This window comes from Heloderma suspectum, chromosome 1 (assembly GCF_057233095.1).
Source record: "Heloderma suspectum isolate Gila_16-S chromosome 1, 16-S_ref, whole genome shotgun sequence".
Classification (NCBI taxonomy): Eukaryota; Metazoa; Chordata; class Lepidosauria; order Squamata; family Helodermatidae; genus Heloderma; species Heloderma suspectum.
Window position 1 is genome coordinate 288,293,334 of NC_139458.1, and position 20,040 is coordinate 288,313,373.

Here is a 20,040-nt window from a genome sequence, read left to right on the forward strand (position 1 = left end):
CATTTTTCACCTCTTGTATCAGTGTGAAAGTGATCATTTCTCCTATAAGACCATAAATGTTTTCAACCATCCAAAGCCTAATGCAAACTGTAAGAGAACCCAGTGAAATATTGTGACGATGTTTAAAAAAAACATGATCCTTTCTTAATTTACCACAGCCCTAGGGAAACTGTAAATTATATGTTGACAGCTTCCATATGTGTTATGTTGCTCTTTAGACCTACAATTGAATATAAAATGTGGTTTTAGCAGAAAATCAGCTACATTTCATTAAAAAAAAAATGTCTACAATACCAAATATCACTTTCACCCCTCCACCCATTGGATTCCAATGTCATGTGGCCTTTTGTACTTTTTCAGTATTGTCAAGAGGGGAGACACAAACTATAACAAGCAGACATTTTCCCATCATTGTTTTCAATATATTGTTATTTTATACCATCTAGTTCCCCCCCCCCCGCTGCTAGTATAACAAAGGATTTACAGTTAAGAGCCACAGTCCCAAAGGAAACCCAAAAGGAATTTGTTTCAACAAGTCCAATCCTCACAACCAGACTGATCAGCCAAAATCTAGGTTGTTTGGATGTGTCGCAACTAGGGGAAACAATGTCACCATCATATTATAAGCTATCCGGTGATCTGGGTGTGTAGTAAAGACTACATGCCCATATGCACACTACATCATGTGTCAACCCATGCTTTTCTATGCTCAAAAGGTTGTGAAAATTGGCAACAAATTGCACTGCACTCATCAGATATATTTCAGTGGAATCCAGTTTTGTGTTCCTTGTGCATCAATGGCCACTTCAATCACTACAAGATTTGTTTAAAGATGAGATGATCATAAAACTGACAAGGATTTTTCAAGGCTCAGTTCACATGATCATTGTGCCTGTGGTAGCTGTTGAAACGTCTGCCTGTGTCAGCATCTTGCCAATGGCCAGCTAATCATAACCATCAGTCCCAACAGGGTGAAGCTAAAAAAAAAAGACTTTTCTGATTATGTGAAAAAGCTTGATTAACCTGCTTGTAAATGTTTAAGCAGCTACCGCGTTGCCATATGAATTAGCTCTACATCCATGTTAGATTTTTCTCTTCGCTGAGGTTTTCTTCTAGCCATTATTTTCATTTAAACCATCAGGGTTTCCAATGGCATCAACACAAAACCCAACAGAGTTTGCAGCTTGTATTCTGCCAACCCAGTCCTACCCACAGAAGGCAGGTGCCATAGCGCCAGTCTAGGGATGGCAGAGAAATCCGCTGTGGATTCAAATAAGGTTGGATTCTCAAGAATCTGACCTGCAAAGTCCACAGCGGACTGAACCCACAAACCTCTGGGTCCATCAGATTTCCTGAGGGGTGGCTCTCCTCCATTCTAAACAGCATGATCAGCTAATGGCGACCACCATTAGCCAATCGTGGGAAAAATACAGCTGCAAATTGTGCAGTTTACAGCATTTGCGGCTGCAAAGCAATTTCTTCTATATAAATTGTGGCATAAACAGCCACAGATTACATAGTAGAAGTGCTTTACAGTCGCAAATACCATCAACTATACAATTTGTTGCCGTATTTTCCCCACGATTGGCTAATGGTGGCCGCCATTAGCTGATCACACTGTTTAGAATGGAGGAGAGCTTCCTTGAGAAATCTGATGGATGCAGTAAGGCTCCAGGGAAATCTGTGGGGATGCAAGTGACCTGGATTTCCCTGCTGTACCCCCCCCCCCAGACTGGAAGTCGTGGGGTTTGTACATCCCTAACTGACACCCACATTCATAAAAGTATCCTATTTCCACTTGCTTCCCTGTAGCCTGTTTGGGTCTTGGATGTTGGCACATTACTTTTCTTTGTAATTAATATCTTGCCTTGTGCTGCAATTGCAGTGTTGGAAGGGCTTCCTGCTTATGTGGACTGGATTGTACTTCCATAATCCTGCATTCACCACAACCGCTGTGCAGACACATGAGACTTGTACAGAAGCATATATAAATTGCATCAGAAGTGGGACATTCTCAATGTTTTCCTGTTCTGGTGCAACACTGACTAGAGATATTCCATTGGGAAAAGAGCTAAACAGTCCCTTTCACTTTATATCTACAAGACTAATTTATTCTAGCCAATATTTTAACTACATGCCAGTGTGCTAACTTAGAATCAACCTACACATTACTTGAAAGATGTAGCTAGCAGCTACATTTTTTCCCCTTACTCAAAAGTAAGGGAGGGAGGCCCAATTCAGATTGGGACCCTGGTATAGGGGTTAGCAGGGCTCTAACCCTTTGGATCCTTTTCTAGCAATGCAAAGTGCAGGTGCAGGGCCCTCAATTTGCAGTGAGAGACAAAAGGTTAAAGGTCCCCGCACGCACACACACAATAGGGCCCTGATCAAGTCCCCATGCTAACTTATGAGTAAGGGGGAAAACAGAGAGAGTGCCTTCTCCTTTATCAACCTGCCTGGTCACTGAGGTCATAGGATGAAGCACTTCTGGTAGTTCCAGATGGACCTGAGGTCCATTTGGAGACCACTTGGAGTAGATCCTTCAGTGTATTGCCTCCCTCTCTGTGGAACTCCCTGCCTGTTGATGTCACACAGACACCGACATTATTTTGTTTTCCATGTCCACTAAAGACATGGGGGGAGGGGTTCCTGGGCTTTTAATAATTACAGCTTCCCCCATCCCAGTTCTCAAGAAAGAAATGAATGAGTTCTATGGTGGGAGGACAGCTGTGGCAATAGGACTTGCCAGCAAAGTCCTCTGAAAGGGTAGAGTTTAAGGCCTTGGCCCTCCACTGCTTCAGAGTGGCCATCCAACAAAACTAGTTACCGACTTGAACTTCTAGAGTACGGTACATATAAAAGTGGTTTCCAGTGGAGGTTCGTGGCTCTGATGTCAGTGGGGCAGTGAATCTACCCTGGGTTTCAGTCAGAACCAGTCAGCACTTCAAAGGAGATATCCAAGGTGCTGAACCCATAGGTTCTTTAGAGTTCTGACTGGTTCCAATTGAAATCCAGAGTGGATTCACCATCCCATGACATCAGATCCACCAGCCTCCACTGGTGGTTTCACAATAGTGCTGACAGGGCTAAACTGCAGCATGTTGCTGACTTTTTGTTTACTTTAGTGTAAGAACAGGGCCTCAATCAGGGAGCCAATTGAGTTTTCTTGTTTTCTTTAGTCCCTGCATGGGGCAGGGTCAATTTAATGGTGGGGGGGGGAGTTTTCCCCCCTGCCCACATGTGTTGTATTGGTGTTGTATTGGTTTTAATGTTTTTATTAATGATTTATACCAATATTTTAGCAATTAATATGTATTTTAATTGTATTTTAATGTATATCAGAATTATTTTAATGTGTTAAACTTTTCTCGTAAACTGCTTAGAGATTTTTTTAAAATATGGCAAGTGGTATATAAATCTATTAAATAATAATAATAATAATAATAATAATAATAATAATAATACTGTGGTGGTCGCAGTTCATATCAGAGCCCTGTGTGCTCTGGGTGGGCAACTTGTGGCTCTCCAGATATTTTGACCTACACCTCCCATCAGCCCTAGCCAGCACAGCTAATGGTGAGGGATGATGGAAGTTGTAGGCCAAAACATCTGGAGGGCCTCAAGGTGCCCATGCCTGCACTACAGATTTAATGTAGCGTGTAGTTTAGCCTGTCAGTCACCATCTGAAATGTGCTGCTCTGGCACTGAGACAAGTGATGCAGAAGAAGGTCTGTACAGTAAGTGGTACCACATGTTACAGATTCCCATGTATAGTCACTACTGCATGGAGGCAGTTTACAGACGCTTTCACATAGGGGATAGATATGTAGACCAGCTCTCAATGTGTAAAACGACAAGACAACAGCAAAATGATCTGAGTTAAAAATGTTATATATAAACGTATCTTACCATCTGTCATCTCTGCACAGAGCTGCAATCCTAAGTTATTCTGTGGATTAATCACCCAGTGATTGCTGGTCACTGTGATGTCAAACACAAGCCAGCCAACATCAAATGCTTGCACTCGCCTTGTGTCTAATAGGAAGAGGTCTGCATCCCTAGTTTAGAAAATAAAGATATGTCATTTTAAAACTTATAGTAATTATGTCTTGGGTTTAGATTTGCTTCTGTCAGTGATCTGCCAGTAAAACATTTGTTCTGGCTTTGCCACAGCAGTGCAGAAAATGGATGCATGCACTGCTATTTCTTTTGGAGATAAAGGTTGTGATCCACACACCAGTTAAACCAGAGTAGTTCGATATAATTTCCAAAAACAATTTTGCATTGGCATCAGTGGGTCATAAACACTCCTAAGTTCTCTGTAGGGAAATCAGAAACGTTTTCTATTATTGCATCTATTGGCTACATTCTACATTTCTCATGCGCTAACAGTTTCACATACCCACCATTCAATTCTGTGAGTATATAAATGTTCCATACATGCAGTGGAGAATTCCAGGATGCATGTGGAGCGTAGAAAATAATGTGAAACCCCCATATATGTCAGGCTTTTGAACATACCAACGGTACTTTAATAATTTTTTTTCATAGAAAAGTGATATATTTATTTGATTTACTGTGGGACCCTATAAAAATAACATCAAATCTCAGGCCAGTTCTTCTAGATAGTTAATAGACAGAGAAAAAATATTTTCCAAACTTGGTCAGCAGCTTAAATGTTTTAGATGTATAGCTCATAGATGGTTCTAAAACACCAAACCCAAGATTGTCACTTTATTCACTTCTTACTAATGAAATATTTGCATTAAAAATTACTTATGGTGAGGAGCATGGATGTGGCAAATCTAATCTTAAAGTTCATTCATGGCTTAACATGCCCAACAAGCTATCCCACTCACTTACAAAGTCCTACACAGTATATAGATTAAGAAAGTAAATGTAGCTCTTGGTTCTGTAAAAATAAATAGAGTTGAACCATATAGTATATCCCTTGTTGAAGTTAAATTAAACTTGGCTTGTCGTATTCATATTTCAGGGCAACGTGTATTTTTCAAAACTAGTCATTTAAATTGTGCATGTAATCCCTACATTTGCTCATCCATAACGGTTAACTTAACTAATCATTTACATGATAAAATTGGAAAATTGGATACCTGTGAATTTTCCTTCTGGCACCCTCACTGGACAGCAGTACAACAGATGGGTTGTTCAACCTTCCAACCACTAGGAGAAAAAGACTCCAGGTAGAGGCTGAAAACAGACATGCTGGTATTAGGAACCACTGCTGTGTTTTGAATCCAACTATATCCTATTTTCCAAACTTGCCAGGCTGTGTGGGTATGATGTTAAAGGCAGTTGCTGGGGTCACACAGACGCTGTTCAGGGCTAACATGAAACTACACACTATGTAGACATACAAAAGAATAAGTGTTTAGTGTTGGGGGTTGAACCTTTCCCACCATGGTTCACAAAAGGCCTAGCATCTATTCCCTCAAAAGGGCAAACCACTGCCTCAGCACTGGTTTTCATTTCCTGCAAAGAGCAGCATGCCGACAAGCTAGTTCTAGTTATGAGCAAGTCTCCTTGAAGAAAACATACCATGTTCTGTGGTGACTGAGGGCCAAAACAGACATTACTTGAAACGTGTGTTTAGCAGCCACATCCTTTATTTTCTTCAGTTTTGCTACGGGATAGGTGCAGGGCCCCCAGTGCAGATTGGGAGCCTAGAATGGGAGGTAAGGAAGGCTTTTAAATTCTGGAACAGGGGCCCTGCATCTACTGTACAGTAAAAATGAAAAGAAGTCCTAGCTGCTAACAGTGGAGGCTGGTGGCTTTGATTTTGGTGGGGCTCTTAATCCATTCTGGGTTTCAGTCAGAGCCAGCCAGAACTCTAAATGAGCTATCCAAGGTGCTAAACCCAATACCCCAAATAGGTTCAGCACCTTGGATAGCTCCTTTAGAGTTCTGGCTGGCTCTGACTGAAACCCAGAGTGGATTTACAGCCCCGCCAAAATCGGGACCGCCCGCCTCCACTGCCTGCTAAACGCACATTTAAAGTAATGTCTGTTTTGGCCCTGAGGCCTAATTCTCACTGAAGTGGGAAACCTGAGTCTGGGCTGAACCACTTCAGAGTGCAGATGGAGGGAGAGGGTCACATAACAATATGTTCCTCCATTCAAAAGAGTCCCTCCAGATACAAACTTAGCTAGCTTGTCAAGGAGAAATTTTCTAGCCTAGCTATCTCTTAAAACAGGCTTGTTTTCTATAAGCAAGGTGTGTTTCTGTAGAGGTGCTCCAATCACGTGTGGTTCCCACCTGCAGTCTGAAGTAGTACAGCACAGACACAGGCTTACCACCTCAGTGAGAGCCAAGCTGCACCATGTAGCATGTAGCTCAGGGTTATCTTTCCATTTACTCTAGTGCAAGCACATGTGGGTCTGATTCAGACTGTGACCACCATGCTCCAGGAGAGGGGGTTTAAATCTTCTGCCGCTGCCACCACCATTTGCTTCACAAAATTCCCCCTGCCCCAGTTAACAAAAGAAGAAAAAGTCTCTATTGACGTAAGTGGAATTTTGGGAAGCAAACAGAGGTGGTAGGAGGTTTAATCCTCCTCTCCTGGAGGGTGGTGGTCTTCATCTGAATTGGGGCCATTTGCACTTTCACTAGAGTAAACAAAAAGATAACCCTGAACTACATACTATGCAATTAGTGTAACTTGCAGTTACACTAATCATGCAGTTTTGCTCTGACGCTCAAACTAAACATGACACGAGAGATCTATGATCAATGTTGTTGTTTTCTTTCCTTCTTTTTGCTAGGATAGAGCCTCCAAAAGCTGTGAATTTGCTTGCAAAAGTGGCTCTGAGTAAGGGTTGTTTAATCCTTTCTGATTAGTAGTTTTTGGTGATCAGACTCATCCTTCTCAAGCTGTTTTCCCATCCTGGTGGTGGGTTTGGGTGGATGAGACAGACTACTGTAGGCCCACATATTTTCTCCCACAGATGATAAAGCATGGTTGAAGGTGATTTTGATCACAAAAAGGACATACACGGAAGGACCTAAACATCCATCTCCCCCAGTGCCATTCTTGCAATCAGTGCCCCATGCATGCAAACAAAAAATTGGGAGATCAACCATGAATCTTCCGGTGTTACATGCCTTTTGAGCCTAAGTTATGGTCTCAAGAAATTAGAATGCTCACAGTTAGACACATTGGTAGGCTTCTAAACAGGACCCAATGGCAAGAAAAGCATGGGGAAAGCCCCCAAGGTGTGGAAAATCCACCTGTTGGGGGAAAACACTCTACACAGTCTGGTATCAGGTGCGCAGCCCAGCTCCACAATATAGGTAACTTGAAAGAGCAGAGGATGCAGGCAGGATACCAACTTGACTGATAAGGAAAAACTGAGATCGGTGGTGGTCAACAACTGGGTGGGAAAAGCATGGAGACCTGAAGAGAAGGGGATACCTGAGGATGTAGCACCTTACAAGGAGGTGTCATGGCCTCGTGAAAGCCCCTCAAGCCTCTTAGAAGAGTCTGAGCAGATATAGGCAGGTTGCCCAATGCTTTCTAGACAGCTTTACTACTGCCTAAGTTACTCAACAGCCTTCCCCAACCAGGTGCCCTCCAGATGTTTTGGACTTCAACTTCCATCAGCCCCAGGCAGCATGTTCAAATGGTCATGAATGCTGGGAGCTGTAGTCCAAAATATCTGGAGGGCACCAGGCTGGGGAAGGCTGATCTACTTGAAGGGGGTACAGAATCCCTGGCAATCATAACAAGTGTTCTTCTGGCCCACTGATGGAAGCTACTCTGCCAATATAGGCCCCCCAAATATTCTTCATGACTTATATGTATTTCAGTTGTAAGTAGATAACATTCTACAAACTGTCCCAATATATACTGCCCTGGCCAGCAGCAAGTTTTCTTGCAGGGCCACTTTGAGAAGTGAGCAATGTGTTGTACCCCAGTACCCTAACCCCTCCCTCCTGCCCTAAAGTGGTCTGGCATTAGTTCTGGTCCTACAGATGCTACTTTGCCTATGTTCCTTTTATCTCTAAGTTGTTAAATGGGGGCCCAGTTGTCATCCCATGGGAGGGCAGATTTGGCCCAAGGGCCTCTAGTTACTAAATGTGTGTGCTTTGAGGGTGGGGGAGAATTCCGAATGAGTAAAGGCAAAGACTGTATTAAATAAACATGAAAACACTGCCATGATCCAAAAAAATATCAAAGATGGGTGGGATGGACATCTGTCCAGCTAGGAAGTCTTAAAGGAAAATTCACAGGTAAGACCATTTTTTCCCATTCTCCAGCAGTTTTTGCTATACCAGATAAACATTAAATATTGGAAGACAAGAGTCAGAGCTGTGACTTCCAGGATGAGACTAAGAACAAAATCACAGCTTGCTTTAAAGATATAAACCTAGTTCACATGATCAAAACAAGTCACCGTGGCTTATTTAACACAGAGACCTGGCATGCACCACCAATTTAAACAAGCTGCCGTGGCTTATTTAAGCCACAGCAGCTTGTTTAAATCAGTGGTGCATGCCAGGTGCCACTGGCCTAATTATCTGCCCAGGCGCAGCTTATCATGTTGTCTGAACCCGGGCTACATGGAAACAGCCCTCAAATAACCCATGGCCCTGTTGTTGGGTTATTTGAGGGTTGTTTCCTCCTCAAACAAGCCATGCCGCCTGGGGTCAAATGACATGACATGACAAGCTGTGCCCAGGTGGGTAATTAGGCTAATAATGGTGCCCAGCACATGCCAGCATGTGCCACCAATGTAAACAACGCACTGTGGCTTAAGCCACAGTGGCTTGTTTGATCTTGCAAATTGGCCCACAGGGTAGTATCCAATGTTAGTCCTACTTAAAGTAGACCCATTGAAATAAATGGGGCTTAAGTTAGACTAACAGCTGCAGTTTGCAAATGGGACTTAAGGTAGACTGATAGCTGCACCACCTATCATCCAGTGGTCTGAAGATCATACGGGTCTTGCTGCATTGGAAAGTATATCCTCTATACATCAATTTTGTATGGATGCTTATTTAGATGTATGGACTGCTTATATTAACATATGTATATTTGAATCAGAAGTGTAGAACCCCCCCCCCTTTCTTCTTCTTCTTCTTCTGTTTTTTTTTTTTTAATGGTGCTGTGAAATGTTATTTTGAATGGATATGCCTTTTTTGCTATGTGTTTTGTTGTAGTAGTTGCTGTTTTCCCCTTTTTTCTTCCGTGTGTATGTATCACACACACACACACACAGTTTAGACTAAACCACTGCTTATATTCTAGACATGTGGGCAAAGCATTGTTTGTATGGTTTTGCTCTTCCCTAAGTATCCCTGGAAGCTGTCTCAAGCAGCAGCCTTCCGGGGTGGACCAATGGCCCAAGCCATGGTTTGTCCATTCAATCAGCCCAAAGTATGCTTTCAAAGTAGCTTTGAACCATCAGTTTGAATCCTGGTTCAGCAGCCACACACAAACCATGTTTTGTTGGATGTTACTGGTTCAGACATCACACCAACACGTGGTTTCACTTTGTAAAACATGGTTTAGCATTATGTCTGAACCATCTCATAGACCCAGTTTGCATGTTGCGAAATTCCACAGTTAATAAACCGCTGGTTGCTGAAAATGATGTAGGAGTGAGTGCTGGTTTCCAGTCACCTGCCCCCTCCTACTGCAACTGGGTGGACCTAAACAACCTAGGGAAACTCTGTTCTGAGTTTGGACATCACAATAAATAACCCAGGGATGCTCTGTCCCTGGGTTGTTTATTGTGATGTCCGAACCCAGAACTCCATCCCTGGGTTATTTATTGCAGTGGGAGCAGCTGGGTGGGCAGGGACCACCACGCTTGCTCGCTTCCACTTTATTTTCATAAGAACATAAGAAAAGCCACTCTGGTTCAAATCAAGGGTCCATGTAGTCCAGCATTCTGCTCACGCAGTGGCCAATCAGCTGCCCATGGGAAACCCACAAGTGGGACATGAGTGCCCAAGTTCCATACTGCCTCTGATAGTGGAGGTGGCACAGAGCCATCAGGACATGTAGCCATTGATAGACAGTTTATTAAACATGCGTTTTTGCAATGTGTGAACCTAGCCTCACTTACATCGCATCCCTTAGAAAAAGCTCAGATCTCTTGTCCCAGTAATGAAAAAAATTATTTGAAATACAATTGGAAGAAAAGGCACCTGTTTGGGTATTCCTTGATGATCTGATAAATGCTAATCTTAATGGTTTCATTCTCAAATCGACTGTAACTTCGATCCTTGTAAATCCGAAATTCTGCTGCTGTCACTGCCTCTCCATGGGGGATCTGAGTCAAGTCAAATCTAAATTCTTTGTAATGCCGTCGTTGGTGGGAAAAATCCTTGTCTCTTTCAACTGTGAAAATAAAATAAAAATGAAGGGGTAAGAACACATATCCCATGGCTAATTCAGCCTTCACTATGCACTTTAAAATTTAAACAAAGAGGGCAACAGGGAATTAGGCAAATAGTCAAACCACAATCTTTGAGTTAAACATCAGTCAACAAGCCAAGTGTCACAAGGTCAAAGGGGAAAGCCCTTAATGATTGCATCCAGCATTTCAGAAGCAGAGTAGAAGGAAGATTCAGAAAAAAATGGTAAGCTATATATTTAAACGAAGGAAGATGTGGACAAAATACAAGTTCCAGAAGAATTAAAAAACTGGTTTGGTTTAGCTCTGTACACAAGTAGGAATTATTTGCAGATTATCTCGGTGTGTATAACTGAAGACAGCATTTGAGAAAGAAGAGGCCAAATTTTGGCTAATTCAGTAACAGGGCAATACACATCATAATGACCACAACATTGATGCTTGCTCTATTCTCATGTTGTGACATTAGTGCTCTCAGTGCTATAAGCATGTGAACAACATGTAAAAGCTAAGTAGTTGGCCAGTCACACTGCAAATGAAACAATATGGAAAATCTTGTTAGTGCAGACATTTCTGTACACAGAAGGATTCTGAAACAGTAAGATGTCCCACTAGACACTACAAATGTTATTTATTTATCTACAACATTTGTATACCACTCCACATCTAAACAGTTTCCGGAGTGGTGAACAACAAGAAATAAAATGAACAAAAGTTAAAAGATGTTACTTAGCCATGAACACTCTTGGATAAGTACTTGGATAGTAGTTACGGATAGTTCCCTTTAGGGATGGCAGAGAATTCCGCCGTGGACTAGGGATAGCGGAGAATTTCTCCCCGAAACTTTGGGGGGCCGAGCGCCAACGTGTTCAGCCCCCCGAACAAGTTTCGGGGAGAAATCCTCCGCACCCCCCCGCACCCCGCACCCCCCCCCCCGGGACGGGACTTACCTTCGCCGAATGTCCCTCCCGGCGGCGGGTCCGGCCGGCGGTTCAGCGGGTGTTCGAGCGGGGCGGGAGCTGCAGCCAGTCTTTCGACCGGCCGCCGCCACCGCCATTGCAATAAAAGAAATGAAAAAACGCCCCCTGATAGGCTACGTGACGATTGACGTAGCCTATCACGGCTGACTTTGCAGATCTAGCCGTGATAGGCTACGTTAATCGTCACGTAGCCTATCAGGGGGCATTTCGTTTTGTTTTTTAACTTTCACGTTCGCGGCCGGGTGAGGTGGGAAGCCTCCTCCCCGGCCTGAATTTCGGTCAGGCGAGGTGGGAAGCCTCCCCCTCGGCCTGAATTTCGGCCGGGGCGAGGCGGGAAGCCTCCTCCCCCGGCCTGAACTTCGCGGGGGGGGCAACGAAGCGCCTCCCCCCCACCGCGAACGTCCTTCGAGGACAGGTAAGGGACTTTCGTCCACCCCTACCATGGACCCAAATGAGGAATCCTCTAGAATCCGCAGCACAACAGATCACTTACCTCTGCCTCCCGAGGATTCCCTCCAGAATGGCATGCCGGCTCTGGACCACTTGCGAATGCGATACAGTAATGGCGGCTGCCATTACCGTATTGCCAGCAATATGGAGCTGGTGTGCAGCTCTGCGGAATTCTCCCGACACGGAGCCGCTCCGGAGGATTCCGGGGGAGGGACAGATCGCCTCCCCACCCCAGGCAGATTCCCCCACAGACTGGAAGGTAGGGAATCCACCCATCCCTAGTTCCTGTACCTGCTACTTAGTGAGTACTTAGCAGTTACGGGAACTCTGGGGGAAAGTGATCATGTTATACCTGAGTTCTTGGTTCAAAAGGATGAATTACTCTTTCAGCGTCAGTTACTCATATGCACAATTAAAATACTAGTGATTCATGCCCATGGTTTTTTCAGGATGAACAAAACGGTTAAAGAACTCTTCACAAATACAAACAATATTTTTTTTCTTATATATAAAGGATTTCACAAATTCTCCCTTAATGGCTTAAGCCACGATAAATCAGAATGACTCTATGAATTTCAGTATATTTGAATAACATACTTCATACCAAATTAGGTCTGATGTTTTGATATAGAACCCAGTATTTTAAAAGATAATTACTGAGACATGTGTTTTTAGTGTTTTGAGAAGTGAAACTTTCCTTAAAACAGTTATTAATAAAAAGTACCCAAGATTTTAATCAGATGTGGCTTAGAACTACATGACCTCCGTGACCATCACAGGGCTGTCCCAGTATGTTATTAGCTCAACAACTCACATCTTAAGTCACACTCCTGATTGGGCATTCTTGTCTGAGCAGAAGTACAGTGGTTCAGAGATGGAGGACCATCATGACTGCATAAAGTGGGCACAATCCCTCCTGAGCACCCTCTTCCAATAGGTAATGTTTGTTTGGCTCCTTGGCTTTTACTAGGGAGCTTGGGATGAAACAATTGGGATAACAGCTAAAATGCAGATGTCAGAAAACTTATTTGCTATCATTGAATCCTTACAGTGCCATTTAGTGATGCTGTACCAAGTGGTTTGGGGTGTTCTCCATCAGGCTGTCAGCCTGATGAAGATTTGAAGGTCCATTGTGACTTATTTGCTAGGTACTTGGGGAATATAATCATTTATATCTGCAGCAAGTTGGACTTTACTGTTTGGACATGTTTTGTTAGGTGAGTTTCATGTATTCAGGCCAGAGGATGTGGACAAGGATTTGTATCCTACTTAGACTAGACCTACGGAAATTAAAGAGACTAACATTAATGGGTACAACCATTACTAACCATTAATGGGTACTGAAATTAATGGGACTAACATAACTAACAATTAGACTAACATTGGGTACAACCAAAGGTACTTAGAGGACCCAAGTCTACCACCTTTATGTTTAACTCTTGCCCATCTTGACTTGTAAAAGCTAGCAGATTGACTGTTAGTCCTAGGGTTCTAAATGCCTCCCTGAATGAGGGGGTGGTCCCAACCACACTTAGAGAGGTAGCTGTGCAGCCACTCATGTAGGGGTAAAACATGCTGGACCCAGAGGATTGTGCCAACTACTGACTAGTCACCAGTAAACCCTACTGAGGCAAAGGGTTTGGGTGGGAGGTAGCAAGGCAACTACACGCACTCTTGGATGACACTGATTATTTAGATCCATTTCAAGCTGGTTTCAGGCCTGGGTTTGGTACAGAAACTGCTTTGGTCCTATGCAAGGAGAGCGATGGGGGAGTACAGCTATGATGATTATCCTGGTAGCTTTTGAGATCATTAGCTATGGTATCCTTCTACACCAGGGGTGAGTAACTTGTAGCCCTCCAGTTGTTTGACCTACCCCACCCATCAGCCCTAGCCTGCATAGCCAATGGGAGTGTGGCCACTTACAAATAGAAAATGTATCACCAAAAAAGAGGGCACCAATTTGTGTCATATTTGCATATGCTAATAAATATGTATACATGAAAAAAACCACTATAATTCAAACAGAAATGTAATACATCTCACCGTTCCAGACTTGGACTGGACAGCCCTTCAAATAGGGGATACCCTCTGTAAATGAGGACACCTAGCCACCCTTGCAAATGGTGAGGCATTATGGGAGTTGTAGGTAAAAACATCTGGAGGGCCACAAGTTCCCCAGCCTTGGTCTAGAAGAATACCATGGCTGATGGTCTCAAAAGCCACCAAGAAGACTCAGATGGGAACTGGAGGTAGCACACTGGTGATGACCAGAGAAGGGCCTTTTCTGTTGTGGCACTCTATCTTAGAAATTCCCCTCCCTTCATCTAGTGCCATCTTTTCTTTTGGCACTAGATGAAAATACTTTTATTTGCACTAGGTGAGGGAGGGGGGGAAATATTTCCCCAGGCCATTTATCTTTGTTTCTGCTTTTATGTTGGAATTTTTAATGACTTCCTGTGATTTGTTTGATGGATTTTACTGTGTTTTTATGACTTTATTCTTTATTCCTCCACACACACACCGAAAGCACAATAAAACTTTTGTGTCAGTCTTCCATAACTTCATGTTCCAGATAATCCATCAAGCATAACAAGGTGTGAATTGCCGTGTGGTATTTCAGGGGGTACCCTCCTTAATTTAACGAAAAATCTATGTTTTTACTCTTACACCTTTGGAGACCAATTCTACCCCTATGGGAATGACTGAAACAACTGAAAAACCATAAACATAAGGCCTTAGGGGTCCAAGTGACACCACCAAATGCTGTCTAAAGACATTAGTTACCCATCATATTCAAAGATGCAGAGGGCCATTGCATAGTGGCAATTCTGTTGTGCATGCAGGACTCACTGTTTGCAACGGAGATTTAATGCTTCCTATAGGAACCACCCAAATGAGTGGAAACATTCATTCCTGGATTGGGACAGGTCAGTGGAGTTCCCTTATGCGAGCTCCGCTGACCTGCACAATTCAGAAATGAGTGTTTCCGCTTGTTTCCAGTTGCTCCTGGAGGAGGCACTAAATTCTAGGAGCGGTGGGTTTCGCTGCTGGAGGAACAGAATCAGCAAGGGCACAATGGAATCAGCAAAGCTGCAGCACTCCACTACCCTTAGCCCAGAACCTGTTTTGTCCATTCCATGTGAGAAAGGAGCATTGACAATGACAAAACAATATTTTGTCTATTGTCATAATATTGATTGATTGATTGATTGATTGAAAATATTTATATACCTCTCCACATCAAAGATTTCGGAGCGGTGAACAACAAAATAAAAGAATAAAACCCCATAGTTAAAACAGTTAAAACATCTTAAAGGAAAAGATTCTGAACTTAATAAGCTGCAGCTGGTCATTCAGGGAATGCCTCTCAGGAGGCACCAAAAACAACACAACGTTGGTGCCTGCCTGCCTGCCTGCCTGACCTCCAAAGGCAGGTAATTCCACAGAAAGGGGGCCACCATGCTAAAGGCTCTTTTCTTGGTGGACTCCATTCGGGCCATAGGTCTGTGTGGAACCAGCAGGAGCAAGACCTCCGATGACCTCAGTGACCGGGCAAGTTGGTAAAGGAGAAGGCACTCTCTCAGGTATCCTGGTCCCAAGTTGTTTAGGTATTAGTACACTAGTACTAATACCTTAAATGTGGCTTGGTAGCAAATAATAGACAAATTGTTCACTTTCCTTAACCACCACAAATTATTATTATTATTATTATTATTATTATTAAATTTATTAATCGCCCATCTGGCTGGTCACCCAGCCACTCTGGTATCTGGTGTCAGTAGTATCCCACACCTTTACAAAAACAGTCTACAAACCTGAATATTTAAAAGATGTTTTCTCCAGCTAAGCCAGAAAAACTGTTTCCCCACCCCCACCCCCAACATAGCTATTATTTTGCATAGAACATACTAATCTGACTTTGGGGGTCATTTTAGTTCCAAGTATGAGACTCTCCCACAGTGCTTCATACAAAACCCTTTTCTATATGAAGCTGTTAATCCACTGTATCTACTTTCAGTTTTGTCACAGAATTGACATCATCCGAGCACTACATAAAGAGCATTCCTTTCCTGCTTTTCTGCTGCATAATCTCATGGTGGCACTGTGGTATAGCAGAATAGTGCAATTACACAAGTGGAAACAAGCATTTTCTTTCACTTCCATGAATGCATTTTCCCTTCTCTTAAAAAAAAACCTCGCTGTATGTGGAGTTTAAAAACAGAAACAAAACTGGAGAGTCACAATGTCATCTAACGAACCCATGAGCAACCATGAATGATGACTGCACAATAGATGCCTCATGTAGAAAAGCTACATTTAATGACGTTAAGCGTGATGAAAAATTAGTGCCATTCAGTACAAGATGCCCAGTAGGGCAGCATATGCCATCCAAACCTGCATAAAATGGCATAAAATTCTGTGTTGTAATTCCAAAACATCATGTTAATGGTGCTCACATATACAAGGGTGCCCCAGAAGCTTAAATCTAGTTGATAAACTAACACTCATTTACAGGATTCCAGATGAACTATAACAACAGATTCAATAAACAACAACAACAACAAAACCATAGTTGCTAGGAACATGCTATCGTCCCCCAGACCAGAATGCTCAGAGTGACCCTGAGATGGAAAACAAAATCAGGGAGGCCTCCAAACAAGGACACATTGTAATAATGGGTGACTTCAATTACCCCCACATTAAATTTCTCAATGCCCTATATGATTGTGCCCTAGAACAGTTGGTCATGGAACTGAGGGGAGGCGACCTTGGATTTAATCCTAAATGGTGTCACCCTGGTATGAGATGTAAACGTTGTTGAACCAATTGGAAACAGTGATCACAGTGCTGTCAGATTTAATATATATTCAAGTGGAAAACTGCCCAGGAAGTCCAACACAGTCATATTTGACTTCAAAAGAGGAAACTTCTCTAAAATGAGGGAACTGGTGAAACAGAAGCTAAAAGAGGGAGTCAAAAGGATTAAATCCCTTCAAAATGTTTGGGGATTACTCAAAACCACAATAATAGAAGCCCAGCTAAAAATGCATACCACAGGTTAGGAAAGGTAGCACCAAGTCCAAGAGGTTGCCAGCATGGTTAACGAGCAGTGTTAAGAGAGCTATTAGAGAAGAGAGAGCTTCTTTCAGAAAATGGAACTTTTGCCCAAGTGAGGAAAACAAAAGGGAGCACAAGCTTCCACAGAGGCGATGCAAGCAGAAAATAAGAGATGCAAAAAAGCATTTTGAAGAGCATATCGCTAACAACTTCAAGGCCAACAATAAAGAATTCTTTAAATATATCAGAGGCGGAAAACCAGCTAGGGAGGCAGTTGGACCACTGGATGACAATGGAGTTAGAGGAGTACTGAAGGAGGACAAGGGGACTGCAGAGAAGCTGAATGAATTATTTTCATCTATCTTCACTGCAAAAGATATAGGACAGATACCTGTGCCTGAACCGATGTTTTCAGGAAGGGAGTCTGAGGAAATGAGGCAAATAGTGGTGACAAAAGATGAAGTTCTCAACCTTATTGATAAATTGAAAGCAAATAAATCACTGGGCCCAGATGGTATCCATCCTAGAGTTCTCAAAGAACTCAAATATGAAAATGCTGACCTTCTAACCAAAATATGCAATGTGTCCCTAAGATTGGCCTCTATACCAGAGGACTGGAAGATGGCCAATGTCACACCCATTTTCAAAAAGGGATCCAGGGGGATCCGGGAAATTACAGGCTGGTTAGCTTAACGTCTGTTCTGGGTAAATTGGTCGAAGGCATTACTAAAGATAAAATTAGTACGCATATAGAAGGACAAGCCCTGCTGAAAAAGAATCAACACAGCTTCCACAAAGGTAAGTCCTGTCTCACTAACCTTTTGGAGTTCTTTGAGAGTGTCAATAAACATGTAGACAGGGTTGATCTGGTAGACATTGTTTACTTGGACTTCCAAAAGGCTTTTGACAAAGTCCCTAAGGATTCCTGAGAAAACTTAGCAGTCATGGAATAAGAGGACAGGTAGTCTTATGGATTAGTAACTGGTTAAAGAACAGAAAGCAGAGATTAGGAATAAATGGTAAATTCTCCCAATGGAGGGAAGTAAATAGTGGGGTCCCACAGGGATCTGTATTAGGACCAATGCTTTTCAACCTGTTCATAAATGATCTGGAATTAGGAGTGAGCACTGAAGTGGCCAAGTTTGCAAATGACACCAAATTCTTTAGGGTGGTTAAAACAAAAAGGGATTGTGAAGAGCTCAAAAGGATCTTTCCAAACTGGGAAAATGGGCAGCTAAATGGCAAATGCGTTGCAATATAAGCAAGTGTAAAGTGATGCACACCGGGGCAAAATCCCAACTTCAAGTATAGCCTGATGGGATCTGAGCTAGCGGTGACTGACCAGGAAAGAGATCTTGGAGCTGTGGTGGACAGCTCAAGATGTCAACCCAGTGTGCAGCCAATGTAAAAAAGGCAAACTCCATGTTAGGCATAATTAGAAAAGGGATTGAGAATAAAACTGCCAACATCATACTGCCCCTATACAAATCTATGGTGCGACCACACTTGGAATACTGTGTACAGTTCCGGTCACCAAACCTAAAAATAGATATTGTAGAGCTGGAATAGGTGCAGAAAAGGGCAACTAAAATGATCAAGGGGCTGGAACATCTCCCCTATGAGGGAAGGTTACAACAGCTGGGATGGTTTAGCTTGGAAAAAAGGAGGGTGAGGGGAGACATGACAAAGGTCTAGAAAATTATGCATTGTGTGGAGAATGTGGACAGGGAGACATTTTTCTCCCTCTCTCAAAATACTAGAACCCGGGGTCACCCTACGAAGCTGATGGGTGGGAGATTCAGGACAGATAAAAGGAAGTACTTCTTCACACAGCACATAGTTCAACTATGGAATTCGCTACCCCAGGAAGTAGTGATGGCCACCAGTTTGGATGGCTTTAAAAGGGGGTTAGACAAATTACTAGAGAAAAAGGCTATCAATGGCTACTAGTTCTGATGGCTGTGTGCTACCTCCAGTACCAGAGGCAGTGAGCCTATGTACACCAATTGCTGGAGAACATGGGTGGGAGGGCCCTGTTGCACTCATGCCCTGTTTGTGGGTTCCTGGTCGACAGCTGGTTGGCCACTGTGTGAACAGAATGCTGGACTAGATGGACTCTTGGTCTGATCCAGCAGGGCTCTTCTTATGTTCTTATGGTTTACCAAAAAAAGTTAAGGCAATACAGTTTTCAACAAAGCACCAAAAAGCATTGAAATTTTGAGCTAAGGCTCACAAATGTTAACACCACATCCTCCCTAAGGAGGCAGGAAGTGCAAGTGAAATTCTCATTCTCTCAAAGCAAATAAACTATGTGGCCAGGGTGAATAACATGATATGCAGAGGTGACTGTGGGGTTGTGGAAAACTGATGATGAACAACTTAGGGCCACCTACTTTCTCTCTTATTTTTAGATCATCCTTCCCCAACCTTGTGCTCTGCAGTTGTGTTGGACTGCAACTCCCATCATTGCCAGACAGCTGAGGGTGTTGCAATCTAATACATATGGAGGACACCAGGTTGGGGAAGGCTATTTTGGAGCATCTTCTGTTCCAGAATTAGGATAGAATATATGCAGTCCACCAAGGAACTCCAGGACAAGTGCAGCACTTTAAACATACTATCTTAAACCAATCTTGCTTATCAAGTTCTGTTTGGTGGGCTGGTGGGGAGCTTGAATTTGCTGGGCTATCAGAGCTTGAGGAAAGTCTTCCTCACACACCAGTTTCCCAGCAAAATTGCGGGCTCTCCTCCCGACCACTCCACCTTTCTCCTGATGGGCCTTAACAAACAACACACTAGTGTGTTTCCTTTAATAACACTTTCACCAGTGTGCTACTGCCAGGAGTTATCTAAGAAAAAACTAGTGCTGTGCCGAAAATTTCTCCCACATTTTTTTCTACCATTCTCATTCAATTTGATAGAAAAGAAATTGCTTTTGAAAAGAAATTCAAAGGAGGAGAAATTTCAGAGGAATTCTTGTGGGTTGGGTTTGGGGTTTGTGTCCTTCCTTTACTTATGAGGTTGCTGAGAAGTGTGCGCGAGTGTCCTGTCTTTCATTGCACAATAATCTCTGTGGCAGCCTGTAGCCTCCTTGGCTTCCCGCACTTCAGTTTAAAGCCATCATGACATCATGAGGCAATTCTTCCCATGGGGCTTTTTCAGTTCAG

The 20,040-nt window shown here is 43.0% G+C and overlaps 1 protein-coding gene across 1 annotated transcript in view; it reads right to left on the reverse strand.

Moving 5' to 3' along the window:
• The window catches only part of BMP5 (bone morphogenetic protein 5), an 80,394-nt gene that overhangs the window by 25,973 nt on the left and 34,381 nt on the right, over positions 1-20,040 (reverse strand). The window contains exons 2-3 of the mRNA XM_084831026.1: positions 10,174-10,366; positions 3,910-4,058 (exon numbers count right to left, since the gene is read on the reverse strand). Of these exons, the coding sequence (XP_084687152.1) occupies positions 3,910-4,058; positions 10,174-10,366 (342 nt within the window). The remainder of the gene's footprint in view (positions 1-3,909; positions 4,059-10,173; positions 10,367-20,040) is intronic.